Raw genomic sequence first — 16309 nt, 5'->3', positions numbered from 1 at the left:
GCCCACACCCAATATTCCATCTTGTGTATACCTAGTTCTTCACACATTGTCTCATACTTGATTGAACTTGGGAGCCCCAGGACATGCCTCAAGAAACTTGAGCGTATTTTATCTAAATAACTATTATATGCTTGTATCCATATTGGGATCCTAAAAAGCAGCTGGGGTGACACTTTAGCTTGAAAAATGTGTGTATTTTAAATAGTTTTATGGTTTTATTGTGTGTGCTCATCACCCAGATATTACAGGATGAGCAGTATATTTATAAATATAATAACAAAATAAAATGTTTACATTGAGATGCTATGCAAATCTAATCAGAAATAAGTCCCACTAAGCTCAACAGGGTTTACTGCCACATAGGTCATTAGGGCAAATGGGGCACTACCCCATCAACTTCAGATAGCCCCCACTTATATTGAGTCCACGGGGTGTCACTGGTGTCACCTTCCTCTTCCTTAGTCTCAATGTTGTCAATGTAGAACTCAGTCAGGTAAAGAATGGAGGCGAAACTTGATGAGCAAGGGGCAAATCAGGAGGTAGCAGCAACTGATCAGGAGTATGCAAGAGGGATGCAGATGACAGCAGACCCACCCACCTCAGAAAAGCATGCATTTGCAATCCTGACATTCCCACAAAGCAAGGAAGTCCTGCAAGTGAGCTTGCCATGCCTTGTCTTTAAAAGCATGGCTTGTGGGGTGTGGAAGCAATTGGGGCACCATCATTGTTTACATCCAGTTCTTAGCATCTTGTCTGATCCTGAACCCCTGACTGTGTGTCTGCTGCCTAGCTGGTACTGTTACATGCTTGAATAAATATCTCTTTTTTTCCCCTTACACATAAGAATCGTTGTCTGTGTGTGCTGGGAAGGAGCCAGGACAGTTCAGCATTTTTTAAGAAAAAGAGTAAAAAATAAATTAAAGAGCATCACACCTTCTCCCCTTCAGTTGCTATCTGGATGGCATTTGGGATGAGCCGAGCTGTCTTCTCTTTTGTCATGAAGGTGATATCCTTCAAGGCGATAGAAATCTGAAGTTCAAGAACACACATGAAGTAAAACAATGTAAGACCTCAGACGAAAGCTATAAAGACATAGTATGTCATAGTATGTAAAACATTGGTTTTCAGGCTTGCTATACACAAGGAACCTTTTCTATATCAGCTTGTCTGCAGCAGAACCTTCTAGGTGTGGCAGAGAATTCTGGGCACAATAAAAAGTGGGGTGCAGATCACTTTAGGAAAGTAAGGACTAGCCCAAGACATTTTGCCGCCTGAGGCAAAGGAGGGTCCCTCCCCCACCCCATGTCCAGAAGCCAGTCAAACTGGCAGTTAAATATCACTTCAACATTGGCAATGGGACAGCGTCTATCACCACACTTGTGGAAGTGCAAGGCCACCTCAGCCAGCCAGTGGCGTAGTGTGGGTTGTCAGCACCCGGGGCAAGGCAAGTAATTTGCGCCCCCTAACCCGTGGATTTGCGCCCCCTAACCCGTGGATTTGCGCCCCCTAACCCTAACCCCCAGATGTTGCGCCCGGTGCGGCTGGTCCCCCCCTGCACCCCCCACGCTACGCCACTGCAGCCAGCCACCTCACTTTGCCTAATGGTAGGTCAATCCCAATTTTGCTGCCCGAGGTCATTATCTCACTATGCCTGATGGTAGGGTCAGTCCTGAGGAGTCATTGCAGGCACATGCACACACACACACACGCCTTACTGTGGTCTCCCATCGGAAGATGTTGCTGTGGAAACAGAGCCAGTTTTCAGAAAGATACAGACGTCCTTGAAGGAGGATATCCTTCTGGAGAGCACAGGCATAATCTAAAAAGGGAAATGATAAAAGAGTGTATCTTTTTAACAGAGCTCAGCTAAACTCATGATTTAGCTTATCAGCAATGTTGTGCTCCTAAGGAACTTCAAGCAGCTTTAAGTATCTTGTGGGTGGTTGTTAAAATGAAGCAAATTTTCTTCATTTGTCAGAGGGATACCTGAAACATTTCATATTCTGAGCAGCTTTAGAAAAAAAAACCTTTTAAAGAACAGCGTACAACTATTTTAAGATGTGAGGAAAATTAACGTGCTTCATTCCTCAGTAGACCTACATGCTTGGCAAAACTTCAAAAACAGGTTGAGGAAAAAAGGCATGTCTGTGCTGGAAAAAGGATATCCTTAAAACTTACATGCATATGAAGTCATGTATCTGACCCTGCTCTTTCACAGAATGGTCATCAGGTTAAGCCTAATGTTGTCTGCTCGTAGTCTGGATGCCCACGGACTTACATAATTTAAAAGGTGAGCTCACTGTGGAAGTGCATTCGCCAGGTTTTATTTAGGTATATCATCTTCTCTCCCATAATGAGTTGAACAGAAACTGGTTCTTCCAGTTTGCAACAAAAGATTGACTGGAAGCTGGTGACATCATTACTTCCAGAACCAGTTTTTCCAAGGGTTACACACTTGAGGGCCAAACTGCTCCTAATGTTATATGTGTGAATGCAGTTAATGTGTCCTCTTTTATTTTTAATAGCAGCTGCTGGGAGGAGCAGGAATGAAACTCTGTTACATCCTTTCCCTCCATTCCCATGGTCCTGGTGTCAGACACAGACACACATAAGTTACTGTAGGCCCCAGGAGGGAAGCAGCCATTAATACTGGCATTAATAATGACAATTTCTCTCCTGGAGAAAACAGCAGCTTTGAGGTATGGACATTTTTCACAGGGATCATGGCATGGAGATGAGAATAAAACTTAAAACTGAAAGCCTGCAAAGCACATATTCTGCTACCAACTCTGGCCCCTCCTCAAGATACCAAGATTTACCCAGTTCTAAAAAGATTCCTCCTGTTACAGGCAGATTGAGGAAGCAATCCAAACCCAAGATCTGCTGGGATGAGCCAGATTTGGAATAGGCAGATCTCCAGCTGAGTCGGGGCTCAGCTGGGCCTACATCAGCTGAAATTCCTCATCCTTGCTCAAATGGAGGTATGCCAGTTTAAGTCATCCATCCCAACTAAGGGATTAAAGGTAAAGGTAAAGGGACCCCTGACCATTAGGTCCAGTCGTGACCGACTCTGGGGTTGCGGCGCTCATCTCGCTTTATTGGCCGAGGGAGCCAGCGTACAGCTTCTGGCGAACCAGAACAGTGCACGGAAATGCCGTTTACCTTCCCGCCGGAGCGGTACCTATTTATCTACTTGCACTTTGACATGCTTTCGAACTGCTAGGTTGGCAGGAGCAGGGATCGAGCAACGGGAGCTCACCCCGTCACAGGGATTCGAACCGCCGACCTTCTGATTGGCAAGTCCTAGGCTCTGTGGTTTAACCCACTGCACCACCTGCGTCCCTAACTAAGGGATTAGCAAAGGCTAAAAAGAGCCATTCTGGGAGAGAGGCAGGGGGAGACCCAGTGTCTTTTTCCTAGAAAAACAGGTGCCAGTATCCACCATGAAGTTACTGTAACAAGTGCCATACTTTTAAAAAGAGGTGCCGGTACTGTGTACCCTTGAGTACCTCCTGAGGAGAAAAGCACTGGGGAGATCTACAGTAACCCATTGCAAATTCTGTTCAGCTCGGTCACCCACAGGAAGTGACACTGGCAAAAAAGAAGAAGAGTTTGGATTTTATATCCCGCTTTATCACTACCCGAAGGAGTCTCAAAGTGGCTAACATTCTCCTTTCCTTTCCTCCCCCACAACAAACACTCTGTGAGGTGAGTGGGGCTGAGAGACTTCAAAGAAGTGTGACTAGCCCAAGGTCACCCAGCAGCTGCATGTGGAGGAGCGGGGAAGCGAACCCAGTTCACCAGATTACCGTATTTTGCGCCCCATAAGACGCTCCGGCCCATAAGACGCACCTAGTTTTTTGGGGGGGAAATAAAGAAAAAAAAATTATTTCCCCCCCCCCCAGGTGCGGGGCTGGAAGAACCAGGTCGGGGAACAGTGGGAAGGCACTCTCTGCCTCCCGCTGTCCCCCGAGCTTGTGGGGCTGGCGATGGGGAGAAGTGCACCAGTCCCGGGAGGGCAGGCAGCTCTGTGCCGCCATCCCGAGCGGGGCGGGACTTAGCGCCCCGCTCGGGATGGCGGCGTAGACCTGCCTGCAGTCCCGCGACGGCAGGCAGCTCTGTGCCGCCATCCCGAGCGGGGCGGGACTTAGCGCCCCGCTCGGGATGGCGGCGTAGACCTGCCTGCAGTCCCGCGACGGCAGGCAGCTCTGTGCCGCCATCCCGAGCGGGGCGGGACTTAGCGCCCCGCTCGGGATGGCGGCGCAGAGCTGCGCTGGTCCCAGGACCGCAGGCAGCTCTGCAGGGCCACCGGGAGCGGGGCGGAGCTTCTCCCCCGGCTCCCGGTGGCCGGACAGAGCTGCGCTGGTCCCAGGACCGCAGGCAGCTCTGCACGGCCACCGGGAGCGGGGCGGAGCTTCTCCCCCGGCTCCCGGTGGCCGGGAAGAGCTGCGCTGGTCCCAGGACCGCAGGCAGCTCTGCGCGGCCCCCGGGAGCGGGGTCGGAGCTTCTCCCCCGGCTCCCGGTGGCCGCGCAGAGCTGCGCTGGTCCCGGGATTGCAGGCAGCTCTGCGCAACCCTCGAGCCGGTCTCCCGAGGGTTGCGCAGAGCTTCCTGAAGCCTGGAGAGCGAGAGGGGTCGGTACGCACCGACCCCCCTCGCTCTCCAGGCTTCAGCGAAAGCCTGCATTCGCCCCATAAGACGCAGGCACATTTCCCCTTCATTTTTGGAGGGGAAAAGGTGCGTCTTATGGGGCGAAAAATACGGTATGAGTCTACTGCTCTTAACCACTACACCACACTATTTTAAAGGCTTGTTTTCCCTCTGCTAGGCTCAGGCCACCTCAGCCATCAGTAGCCCCTGTCCTTCAGGGGGTAAATTACACAGGCATAATATATCCCAGCATAAATCAGTCTTGCTTCTTGCAGCTCAGATTGCCCTGCCCATTTTACAAATTGTTCAGACTTCACACTGAACTTGAGCCCTAAAAGTAGAAACTTATGAATAAATCTGCATCAGTATCTACCGCTATCCAAAAACCACACATTTTTGCCACCACCTGTTCCACAATAAAGTGCCTCCGTATCACTGGAACCTGGCAATCTGAACAGATAAACCAAAAACTCTCAGGGATTAGGACTCAAAGGCTGCTTTAATAATTTGAGCCTCTCCATCAAATGCACTAGCTCTGAGTGGGACAGGCTTTCTCCCTATGCAGACAGTGCTTCTCTCATTGAGGAATAATTATTTCCAAACACTATGCATTCTAATTTATTTATCTACGGTATGTTAAAAGCTTCTATACCGCTTCTCAAGGCCAAATTGCCTAACAAATCAGTTTACAAATCAATAAGCATATACAAACGAAGCACTACAAGCATTGAAAGCTAATTACATCCAAAAATAGAATACAAAACTAGCACAGAGCAAGCAGTCCTTTTAATTCAGCATCAAAAGTTGACCTTAAAAGGGCATGATTTAAAGGGGGGGTTGCTGTTTAAAAGTTGTTAAAGGCCTACCTAACATCACTCAGAGCAGAATTCCAAAACTGGGAGACCGCCGCAGAAAAGGCAGTGTTCTATGTACCTGCAAGCCTAATAGTTTTTACAATAGGGCTGCCATACGCCCGGATTTTCCTGGACTTCACCGGGATTTCAAAGGTAGAGATGACATCCTTGGGAATTTCCAAAATGTGGTGCTTTGTCAACAGCTTTGGGGTTTCCATAAAAAAACCCTTTTTTTCTTTTTTAAATATGGCAACCTTATTTCACAGGCACCTCTGAGTAGTATGAGGGTATGAGTAGGTTAATGTGTGTGCATGCAGTCCATAATATAACCTGGTCCCAACCATTTAGGACTTTAATGTCACCACCAGCACTTTGAATTAGGCCCAGAAACACACTGGTAACCAGCGCAATTGGCTAAGTATATGTTTAACATGATCTGACCTCCTGACCCCAGTAGCTAGACAGCTGCATTCTGTACTAGTTGTAACTTCTGAACTATCATCAAATGCAAGCCCGTCTAGAAAGCTTCAGAGTAGTCTAGCCTGGCAATCTCTAGTGCATGAATAATTGTGGCACGGCCCAACGTCTCTTAATAGGTTCACGGCAAACAAACTGAAGCTGATAAGAAGCAGCTTCAGCCCCCACAATCTGGGGGCTGCACACCCAAGCTGCAAACTTGGTCTTTCAGGGTGAGGGCAGTTCCATCAAGGATTGGTTGAACACCTCCATCTAGGGTAATCTGCTTTCCTATTCACAGCATATCTGTTTTAGCTGGCTTAAGCTTCAACTTTTAGGAGTAAGAAGGAAGGCTTCAAGGACAGAGCGCGTGGTGTCATGGAGAACTGTGCTTTTGGCCTTCTTTTCAGATTAAGAACTAGCTCTCCTCCCATTCTTTATTCTTTAAAAGGTTTTGCTCCTTTTTTATCATATGTAATATCTCCTGACTTCGCGTCACATATTGGAGAACAGTTGATACTGCTGTAGGGTGCAATACAGCAAAGCTTTAAGGTCAGAGTAGGAAACATTTTAATGAATAATAACATTTCCTTTGAATACAATACTATGACTTTGCACTGTCCTTGACTAGCCAAACTTGCACTCAGTGCAGCCCATGCCTAATCCGGTTGTTTACTCTTCAAATTCAGAATAGTTGTCATATGGAAAGTATGCCTCACACAAAGAGCCAAATTGCTTGCTTGCTTGCTTTCCTACACCAGTGCAAACGGCAGCTTGGAATTTTAGAATAAAGTGGAATTGTTTACTACAGACCATACTAATTCTCTATTGGATATGGGCTATTTTAAAGCTTCAGATAATGTTTCAGTAAGGATGTCTTAAAAATGAGATCAAATTAGCTTGTGTCACGGGCGCATTTGAAAGCTGTGCAAAATACACGAGGGAGATATGGAGGATTTGCAAAGGGATGAAATGAAAGGGCAGGGCCTTGTTGAACATTCTGAGAACAAAAGGCAAATACATCCAGAAGATTAAAGAGCAAAATGTCAGCGCTGTTCAAGCACAGAGAAATTAAAGGCAAGCAAGTAAGGCACAAATGAAATGAAATTAGCAAGAAGATGTTCTGCAAGTACAAATGAACTGGAAACTGACTGCCCCCCCCAAAGATGTCTTCTTAATCTGCTGTTTGAACTTCTTGAAAATGTTTCAACATTATGGCAAGGTCCAGACATCCAAGGCTAGGGATGGGCAAATATGTCAGTTTTGGTTTCTCTCCATTTCTCATTTTCCTTATCAGTTAAGTTCCCATTTTTTTAAAGAAGTCTTCATGAAAATTCAACAGCATTTCAGTGCTAATTCCTCCTAATAGCATATACACATTTCTGTATTCAATTTTGCCAGATGCATGCATTTTTGCAAAGCAATTTCTCCTAATATAAAGCATCATTGTAGACATTTTTATGCACACTTTACCCTAGCATGTGCATTTTTATGCATATTACCTGACTGGGGAACTGCATTGCAAAATTCTGGAAAGTGTGAATTTCAAAGAACAGCTGGGTTTCAGTTTACATACTGGGGAAACCCAGCCAGATGGGTGGGGTATAAATAAATTTGTTGTTGTTGTTGTTGTTGTTGTTGTTGTTGTTGTTGTTGTTGTTGTTGTTGTTGTTGTTGTTTCAGAAAGTGTGGCTCAAGGAAGCTGTCCTTTAATTTGTTTCATTTTCATCACTACAAACCATTCAGTATTTTTGGCATTACGTTTCCAAGTTACAAGGTTCAAATTTGCTTTAAATATAACAATGCAGCTTGTAGCTCCACTCATAAGATGAAACGTTTCCCTCTTACCTACTACAAGCCTTTCCAAATCTGGCAGGTGCGAGAATTGTCTCTTAAATTCCTCATTCCTATATTTGTAAGTGGAGCTTGAGATCTGCAAAAAGAAAAGGTTCAAGAAAAAAAAGGGGGTTTGTGTTTTATTATCATCAAAGCCTTGCAGAAAAACAAGTGTCAGAATTAACGCAAGTGTACAGTGTCCACACCCAGTGAATTAACCAGGCACTGTCGCCTTAAGCACAACCCAGTCTCCAGCCTTCCCTTGATCTGGCAGAAACCCTCCTGAAGTTCTGAAGCCCCCTGAATCCCAGCCAGGGAGTTGTACATGGAGTTTGCATTCCATACCCAAGGTTTAACAGACAACACAAAAGGAAATTACTCTTATCATCTCATTGTGCAATGTGCACTTATGAAATATAGCAGTCTGAATGTATCATAGATATTAATGCAAAATGCAAAAGCAGCTGTACTCTGCTATTGGAATCCTGACTGCCTTCCATCTGTAGAAACGTGCATAAGGCTAAGATGTGGATGTGAGATAAAGCCACAGAATGTGGGTGTGAGATAAAGACTCCACCTATGTGGCTCAGGACATCTCAGACTGTTTCCAAGGTGTGGAAAGGAGCACTAGAAAGGAGCTGTGCTGTAGCAACTCCCACATTTCCAAGGTAGCATAAGAAGAGGTCATAGAGGCCTTCCCTGGTAGAAATAGCATGTGCAAGTTAGTACCTCACTTGGGATTCTGGAAGCGGCAGCTCAGCCCCTGGCAGAAAATGACATTCCATGAGGACCTAACTAGCGTCCTTCCCTTTCTTGTGTCTTAGCATGGGGAAGCTCTGGCCCAAAGACTAGGCCTCTGGATTTGACCTGCAAGGCCATTCTGGGCAAACTGCACCCAGCTGCCAGTCACGTGGTATCATATGACATCAGGCACTGAGATCTGCTATTTCCATAAGCACAAAGTGGTAAAGTAAGCAATAAGGGAACTCATATCTTTAGTCTTGGCACCGTGAGACCACAGCGGTAAGATCGGAGATAAGCCTCTGCCTAGTTTTTTTAGAAGGTGCAAACAAGAAAAAAGCCAAAGGTACAAAAAGCCTCTACCTCTACCTAAAAGGCAACTGGCAAAGACTTATATCCAATTAAGATATGCTTCTACTACTGCTTTTTTTAAATAAAAGAAAAAGCAGAGGTTTACCTCTGATCTCAGAGATGTGGGACTTTAGAACAAACATTGGAGATGTGCCCGTGCCTGCTACCATGGCTTTGAACTTTAGAGTCACCTGGCATCATATGATTTATACGACATCCATAATTAACAGGCGGGTGGTCCTCACCTTGCTTTCAAAATGGTCTAAAGTGTATGGCCCAGTTCTGGATCCAACACCCCAGCTTTACCTTTTACCTAGTTCTTCCCCCACCCCTTCCTTAAGCTAAGCTGTTTCAGAATATTGGTGCAAAATGATGGGCAAGATTCAACTAAATAGTTGTGCTGTTAGAAACCAGCACAGCAAGTTCCACTAGTGCAATAAGGCTTTCCCTCTTCCCAGCTCGGGATGTGTGTGTCAGGAGAACATCCAGAACAGCATGTGTGTGTGGGGGGGGGTGTTAGATGGGAGAGTGTTCCAAACAGCCAAGCAGAAATACTTGCACTGATGGAGCAATCTTCTAACAGCTACTTTGAATTCCACCCAACATCTTTAATGTAGAAGTGGAGAACCTGTGGATGATGCTGGACTGAAATTACCATCATCCCTCACCTTAGGAACCTGCTGGCTAGGACTGATGGGAGCTGAGATTCAATACCTGGAGGGCCACAAATCCCACCCACCCTGCTTTAATCAATTCAGCCAGAAATCTCACAGAATAAGTGGCAAACACTAGCCAGGTCCTACTAATTTTCTTCTATGTTTAATAGTGCAGAGGATCAATACAGATGCTGCATGTATTCTGTTCATTCTTGCAGGTCATCATGTGAGATATACATCATTTTAGAGTTCTTTAAGCTCCCTTTGGAACACCGAAGAGGATTTCTCCACTAGCAAGCCGATCACTGTAATTGCCCCTGGGTAAACAAAAAACTTCTGCAAGCACGCTTAGATTATCACAATACTCAGGCCAAAGCAACACTGCTAAAAATCAGCACTCCAGGGGAGTCTTTTCAAAGCTAAAACTGCACAAACTAAATCTCTGGAGCCTCAGCACTGCTAAATCACACCAGGCCTCGTCTACAAACCCACTTGCAGGTGTATAAATCTATGACTGTTTCCCCATAAACTGAACAAAGACTACCAAAAATGCAATTGTTTCTAAGCAGAAGATACGCCGTCTAAGACAAAGAGAAAAGATATATAGCTTAAAACAGTGGAAAAAGCAGTGGAATGTGTAGGATCTTAAATACGTAAAGCTTTTTATCTTGTGTCTTGTATTCATCAGCATAATCCACATGCTGCTTTTTCCAGGCATAATGATATTTTGGTACAAAAGGCATGTTTGTGGTGGAAGGAAAATTAAGATACTCTGCTTCAGTTGGAATTAAAGCGATTAAAGTCAGGAAAACAGCAAAAGGAAGGGTAACTTCTTCATACAGCGCTTAGTTGGGACTATAGCATCCACTCCCACAAGAGGGAGAGATGGCCACCAACTTTGATGCCTTTAAAAGATGAGAAGAATGTCTATGTTCTCTGTATGCTTTCAGAGGCACTATGACTTTGAATGACAGTTGCTGTCCATAAAGATGCTAAGGTATAAGCTTGTGACCTTCTGGGTGCAAAGCATGCGCTCTATGGTTCTCTCCACGGACAATCTCTTGCATCAAATCTAGTTTGACTCCAATCCTTGCACAAGTGCACACCCCCTCCCTGAGCCCCTTCCAGTGCAACCATTAAATTGGAAGCTACTACTACTACTGGTTCACATTAACCAGTAAAGTGTGGTTAACCGTAAATATATGTCACCTTCATAACCTATTGTTTGAAGCTGGCTTGCTTCTACTCATCACAGTTAGGACTAACTGTAGTTTGTCTGGGTTCAGACATCACCACAAAGCAGCATTCAGTTTCCAAACTCCTTCTTGCCACTGTGGTGGTGGACAAAGGCATACTTAGGGTCCCTTGTGCCTTTGTGGCAAGAAGTTGCATTGGCACCCTCTGCAAAAAAATAATAATTTTACCGCAAGGGCGGGAAGCTTCTTCCACGTTTTATCTCACCACAACACCTATATGTCCTACACTCCAAAGTCTGATAGATGGTGTGTGTGTGTGTGTGTGTGTGTGTGTGTGTGTGTGTGTGTGTCCACGTGGAGGGCAGTTTTGCCAACCCTAAGTACACCTCTGCTGGCGAAGGAAGGGGAGAGCATGTGAGCCCAAAGCTCCTTGTGGCTCATCCTCATAATACCAAGCCATGGTTTATTTTTACATGTGAACACAGCTCACGCCTGCTTTATCTCTCTCACATGCTGCAGCTTTCCTATTACCTTTTATTAACGTAAATATTCTACAGGAGCGTGAGCACTCTGCATTATTTGCAGGCGTGTTTATTGCTCTCAGAATCAACACCTAAACCTAGAGAGCCCTAGCAGAGCTTCTCACTTGCTTACTTTCCCTCCGTCTCTCATTCAAGAAAGAAAGTTTAAGATACTTAACTTTCATAGGTCATGTGGCTCTTTCACCAAATTTAGTACTGTTTAGTCTAGAAAATAAGTGTTGTTAAATGTGCAAAGATATTGCTCATGCACACATATACGCCACCCTCTTAATATATGCATGGCCGTCATTTCGTGACCACAACATCAAGGTGTGTGAATGAGCTTCAACTTCACCTCAGATAAAATGTTTTTTCGCTGGAGCCAGCTGCACATCCAGATGAGAATCAGCTGAATCGAAACATCTCTATCCTTCAAGCTTTAGAAGAACCAGGCCTGTGTGTTCTACTTACATGCATTTTCTGTTCCTCTTCATTTCCCCTGAGCTGCTCTGGAGAGGATAGTCTCCTAAGCAGAGGGCTCTCTTCCAGAGGGCTAATGGCAGACAGAGGCCTGGGCATTAGTGTGATTATGTCCCAGTCTTTGGCTCAGCCCCCCTGTTACTTGTAGAGGCTGAAGGAGAAAGATTTTGAAAAAAATCAGATTAACTGTGCAGTGTTTGGGCAGGTGAGATTTTTTTGCCTTCAATCAGACCAGGAAAACATTCCCAGTAGAATCAAATAAACTAATTTTCAGAAACATTTATGCCAGATGACACAACATCAATAATCATTTTTGTTAAGATTCAGATTAACTAAACACAGTAGTAGTTAGAGAATGGTATTACTTCACCAGGAACACAAGAGAAACAAACCATTCAGGGTCACATTGCAGAGTATCTTAGAAACCCTGGCTCCAAGTCACTGAATCGTAGACACATTAAAAAAAATTGCTCACACAACACACAGATAGGGGAAGAAAAAAGGATGGGTGGTATTCTACTAAACAGTTTGACTAGTGTGCACTGCAGTGTTCCCAGCCTCAATGATCAATTTGGTAAATCTCAAAAATTACAATCTAAAGAAATGGCAATATGGCTGCTGGCAGCTGCTAGGCTATCCAGAGCAGAATACCTGAAAATATATTTGTGGCATAAAGATGTATGGAACCTGGCAACTGCAGAAAATATAACCCCACAATATAAAGGTTTCCAAAGGTTTAGAAGATCTGGAACATTTCTAGAAAAATTTTAGACAAATCCAGAACAGTAGTAATGTGGGGCTTTATCATTTATACCAATAGAAATAACCTCCATGGCTTTTTGGCATGTCCAGTGCAAGAAATACAGACCTCTTAATGTTTCTACTAAAAAGTGTCTCCACGTATCTTCCAATTTTCATGACAAAATTTGAGGATGGGTACATGGCCTCCTTTGTCATTTCTGATGGGGATGTGGGCTTGGGAGAGCACATATTTCTTTCAAACCATGTCCAGTCATGTGATCCGGGTCCAGTAGGTGTTAGAATTTAATCAATGCTTGGAGTGTTAAGACTAGGTATGTTAAGTCAGACCCTGTGCATTACGATGTACTAGACACTGTTAATCCTTTAATAAAGACAAGTGTTGAAAGGTTACCGTATTTTTCGCCCTATAGGACGCAATTTTTCCCCTCCAAAAATGAAGGGGAAATGTGTGTGCGTCCTATGGGGCGAATGCAGGCTTTCGCTGAAGCCTGGAGAGCGAGAGGGGTCGGTGCACACCGACCCCTCTTGCTCTCCAGGCTTCAGGAGAGCCCCGTCGCCAGCCCCGCAAACTCGGGGGGCAGCGGGAGGCGCAGCGCGCCTTTCCCACTGTCCCCCAACTTGGTTAGAAGGCTGGCGGGGGGGAGAAGCCTGCTCCTCCCCGTCGCCAGCCCCGCAAACTCGGGGGACAGCGGGAGGCGCAGCGGGGGGGGGAAGCCTGCTCCTCCCCGTCGCCAGCCCCGCAAACTCGGGGGACAGCGGGAAAGGCGCGCTGCGCCTCCCGCTGTCCCCCGACTTGGCTAGAAGGCTGGCGGAGGGCTTTCCCCTCCTCCAGCCCCGCAAGCTCCCAGAGCGATGCCAAAGCTGCATGCAGCTTCGGCATCGCTCTGGGTCCTGTTCTGGGGGCTGGGAGAGGGGGAAGCTCCGCTTTCCCCGCCCCCAGCCCCACAAGCTCCCAGAGCGATGCCAAAGCTGCCAAAGCCCGAGCTTCCCCAGCCCCGCACCTGGGGGGGGGGGAATAATTTTTTTTCTTTATTCCCCCCCCCAAAATCTAGGTGCATCCTATGGGCCGGTGCGTCCAATAGGGTGAAAAATACAGTAATTAAGCTGGCTAACTTCATTGTAAGAAAATTGCCTGGGCTGGTGGGCCATTAATAAGACTACAGAGGATCAAAGGAACTCTATGTGGTGTGAGACATCAAATGGGTGAGGCCCCTCTTCTTCAAGAGATGAAACCAAGTACTTTAGGTTAGACATTTAGGGTTCAGAGCCGTGACAAATGAGTTATGTGATCTAGAAGCTAAAGAAAAGCTGCAGGCAGCCCAACCATGGCAGATGTCTGTTTGAATCCAGGGCTATGCCTATGGGAGAAGCAAGACCCTCTTGGAGTGTAATGTTGAGAACCCTTCCGTCATAGGCTCAGGTTGCAAATGTGTAAATAAACCATATATCATAAAGACACCAGAGTCTGTGCTGCACCTCATTTCCAGAAGCAAACACAAACCCTGGGTAAGCACACCTGGAATGTCACACAGCTCTGACTCTGAGATTGGGGTGGCGTGTAACAAAAATTTTAACAGCCTTGAGACTGCTGTGGGAGGAGGTTTTGAAATCTCTTAATAAATAAATCCTTGCCAGTCAATAAATGTTTCATAACAATTTCATCTAGTTTCTTTTTGTCCATGCAACAGCTCAACATCTTGCTTATCAAGACAGAAATCAACACTCCGTTCTTTTAAGAATTCTCCATCAGGCAGAGATCTTAAAGTCTGCATACCAATCCAGTCAGCCAGTTCAATTACAAAGAAGGTAGGATGTCAGCAAATGACCAGTATGCTCCTGAAATTTTAAAAGGTGCATTCACACTTAATTTTTCAATCATGCCCCAAAGCAAATTCACTTGACTAGATTTTTGTTTTCCCCTTCTGGGATTGTCAGCACAAACAGGGAATTTGCATGACTGGAACAGTCTTAGGATTGTGGCACACTGTGCTCAAACATACTTTCTCACCAATGGGAGTGAACTCTTCCTTCCCAATGCACAATCCCAATAACAATGGGCAATACACATACACACATCTGTACTGAATTTAAGATAAAGATGAAACATAGCTGCATGGTATACATTAAGCATAATGTGTAATTTGATCGTAGGAGTAAACAGCTTACGTGGATAATGGGAAAGGTAAGATGCTGTTCACAGGATATAGAAGAGGAACAGCAGAAGAGGAATTAGGAACAATAGTTCATCTTCCCATTCCCCAAGCTCTATGGTACTGTAATAAGAAAATATTGCCAAAACAGCAGACTCCCTCTCTCCTTTCTGCCTCTTGGAGCCACTGTGAAGAGATGAGTAGTCTGTTGGCTTGGTGGTGGTGGTGAGAAACTATAACTGTCACTTATAACCATTTCCAGGGGTTGATGTTATGGGGAGTAGAGGAGGAGGCTGGGTGACTGCTGCTTAGGGATGGGGGAGAAATTTGATTCAGTTTGCATTTAAAGTCCCACTTCCTCAAACCATGTGAGAACTGAAAGCAGCCATCCTTCAAAATGTGCAAATTTTGAAATACAGTTCTCCAGCCAACCCTTATTTACAAAAGAGCATAAAACTGTGCATAAAAATGAATATGTAAGTGAAAATAACATACAAGAATGCAGTAAAAGTGCACCTGGACGTTCTGTTGTTGCGCCCATAACCTAGGTTTAAAGTGCCATTTAGCTCCTAGCTTTCAAATCTAACACTGTACCTGACTATACCTGTCAAAGCAATTGCGTGTGAAGACCCCGAAAACCACCCCCAAAATAAAGACGCAATAGACACAGATTTTAGTTTAAGGTTTTTGACATTAATTTTGGCCACAACTTTATTGATTAAAGCATGTGAGTGGTTGCTTAGGCATTGGTTCCAGACTACCTGAACCTGCACGGTGGCAGGAACAGGACTGACACTGGGTACCGCCATATGTCAGTAAGGGAAAGCATCCTGGGGGAGTGAGAATCTGGCTTTGATCTCACAGCTCACCCCAGATGCTCCCAGGGGCTCTGGCGTGGCCCTAGCCCCTTGACAGGGTTTGGACAAAGGCAAGGCGAGCCCCTGGATTCCTCAGGGTTCTGTCCTCTCCCCCATGCTTTTCAACATCTACATGCGGCCGCTGGGAGAGATCATCAGGAGGTTTGGGCTGGGTGTTCATCAGTATGCGGATGATACCCAGCTCTACCTCTCTTTTAAATCAGAACCAGTGAAGGCGGTGAAGGTCCTGTGTGAGTGTCTGGAGGCGGTTGGAGGATGGATGGCGGCTAACAGATTGAGGTTGAATCCTGACAAGACAGAAGTACTGTTCTTGGGGGACAGAAGGCGGGCAGGTGTGGAGGATTCCCTGGTCCTGAATGGGGTAACTGTGCCCCTGAAGGACCAGGTGCGCAGCCTGGGAGTCATTTTGGACTCACAGCTGTCCATGGAGGCACAGGTCAAATCTGTGTCCAGGGCAGCTGTTTACCAGCTCCATCTGGTACGTAGGCTGAGACCCTATCTGCCTGCGGACTGTCTCGCCAGAGTGGTGCATGCTCTGGTTATCTCCCGCTTGGACTACTGCAATGCACTCTACGTGGGGCTACCTTTGAAGGTGACTCGGAAACTACAACTAATCCAGAATGCGGCAGCTAGACTGGTGACTGGGAGCGGCCGCCGAGACCATATAACACCGGTCTTGAAAGACCTGCATTGGCTCCCAGTACGTTTCCGAGCACAATTCAAAGTGTTGGTGCTGACCTTTAAAGCCCTAAACGGCCTCGGTCCAGTATACCTGAAGG

General features: G+C 45.8%; 1 protein-coding gene across 4 annotated transcripts in view; it reads right to left on the bottom strand.

Moving 5' to 3' along the window:
- The window catches only part of GRAMD1C (GRAM domain containing 1C), a 68563-nt gene that overhangs the window by 38815 nt on the left and 13439 nt on the right, over positions 1–16309 (bottom strand). For 2 of the 4 annotated variants that reach the window (XM_083500420.1, XM_083500419.1), the window contains exons 2-5: positions 11732–11891; positions 7808–7892; positions 1716–1819; positions 934–1029 (exon numbers count right to left, since the gene is read on the bottom strand). In XM_083500420.1, coding sequence (XP_083356546.1) covers positions 934–1029; positions 1716–1819; positions 7808–7892; positions 11732–11839 — 393 coding nt within the window. In that variant the 5' untranslated portion in view covers positions 11840–11891. The remainder of the gene's footprint in view (positions 1–933; positions 1030–1715; positions 1820–7807; positions 7893–11731; positions 11892–16309) is intronic. The other 2 variants (XM_083500418.1, XM_083500417.1) reach the window with 1 other exon arrangement.

The sequence above is a fragment of the Podarcis liolepis genome, assembly GCF_965112155.1.
Source record: "Podarcis liolepis genome assembly, chromosome: 4".
NCBI lineage: Eukaryota > Metazoa > Chordata > Lepidosauria > Squamata > Lacertidae > Podarcis > Podarcis liolepis.
This window is presented reverse-complemented; position numbering and strand designations above follow the sequence as displayed.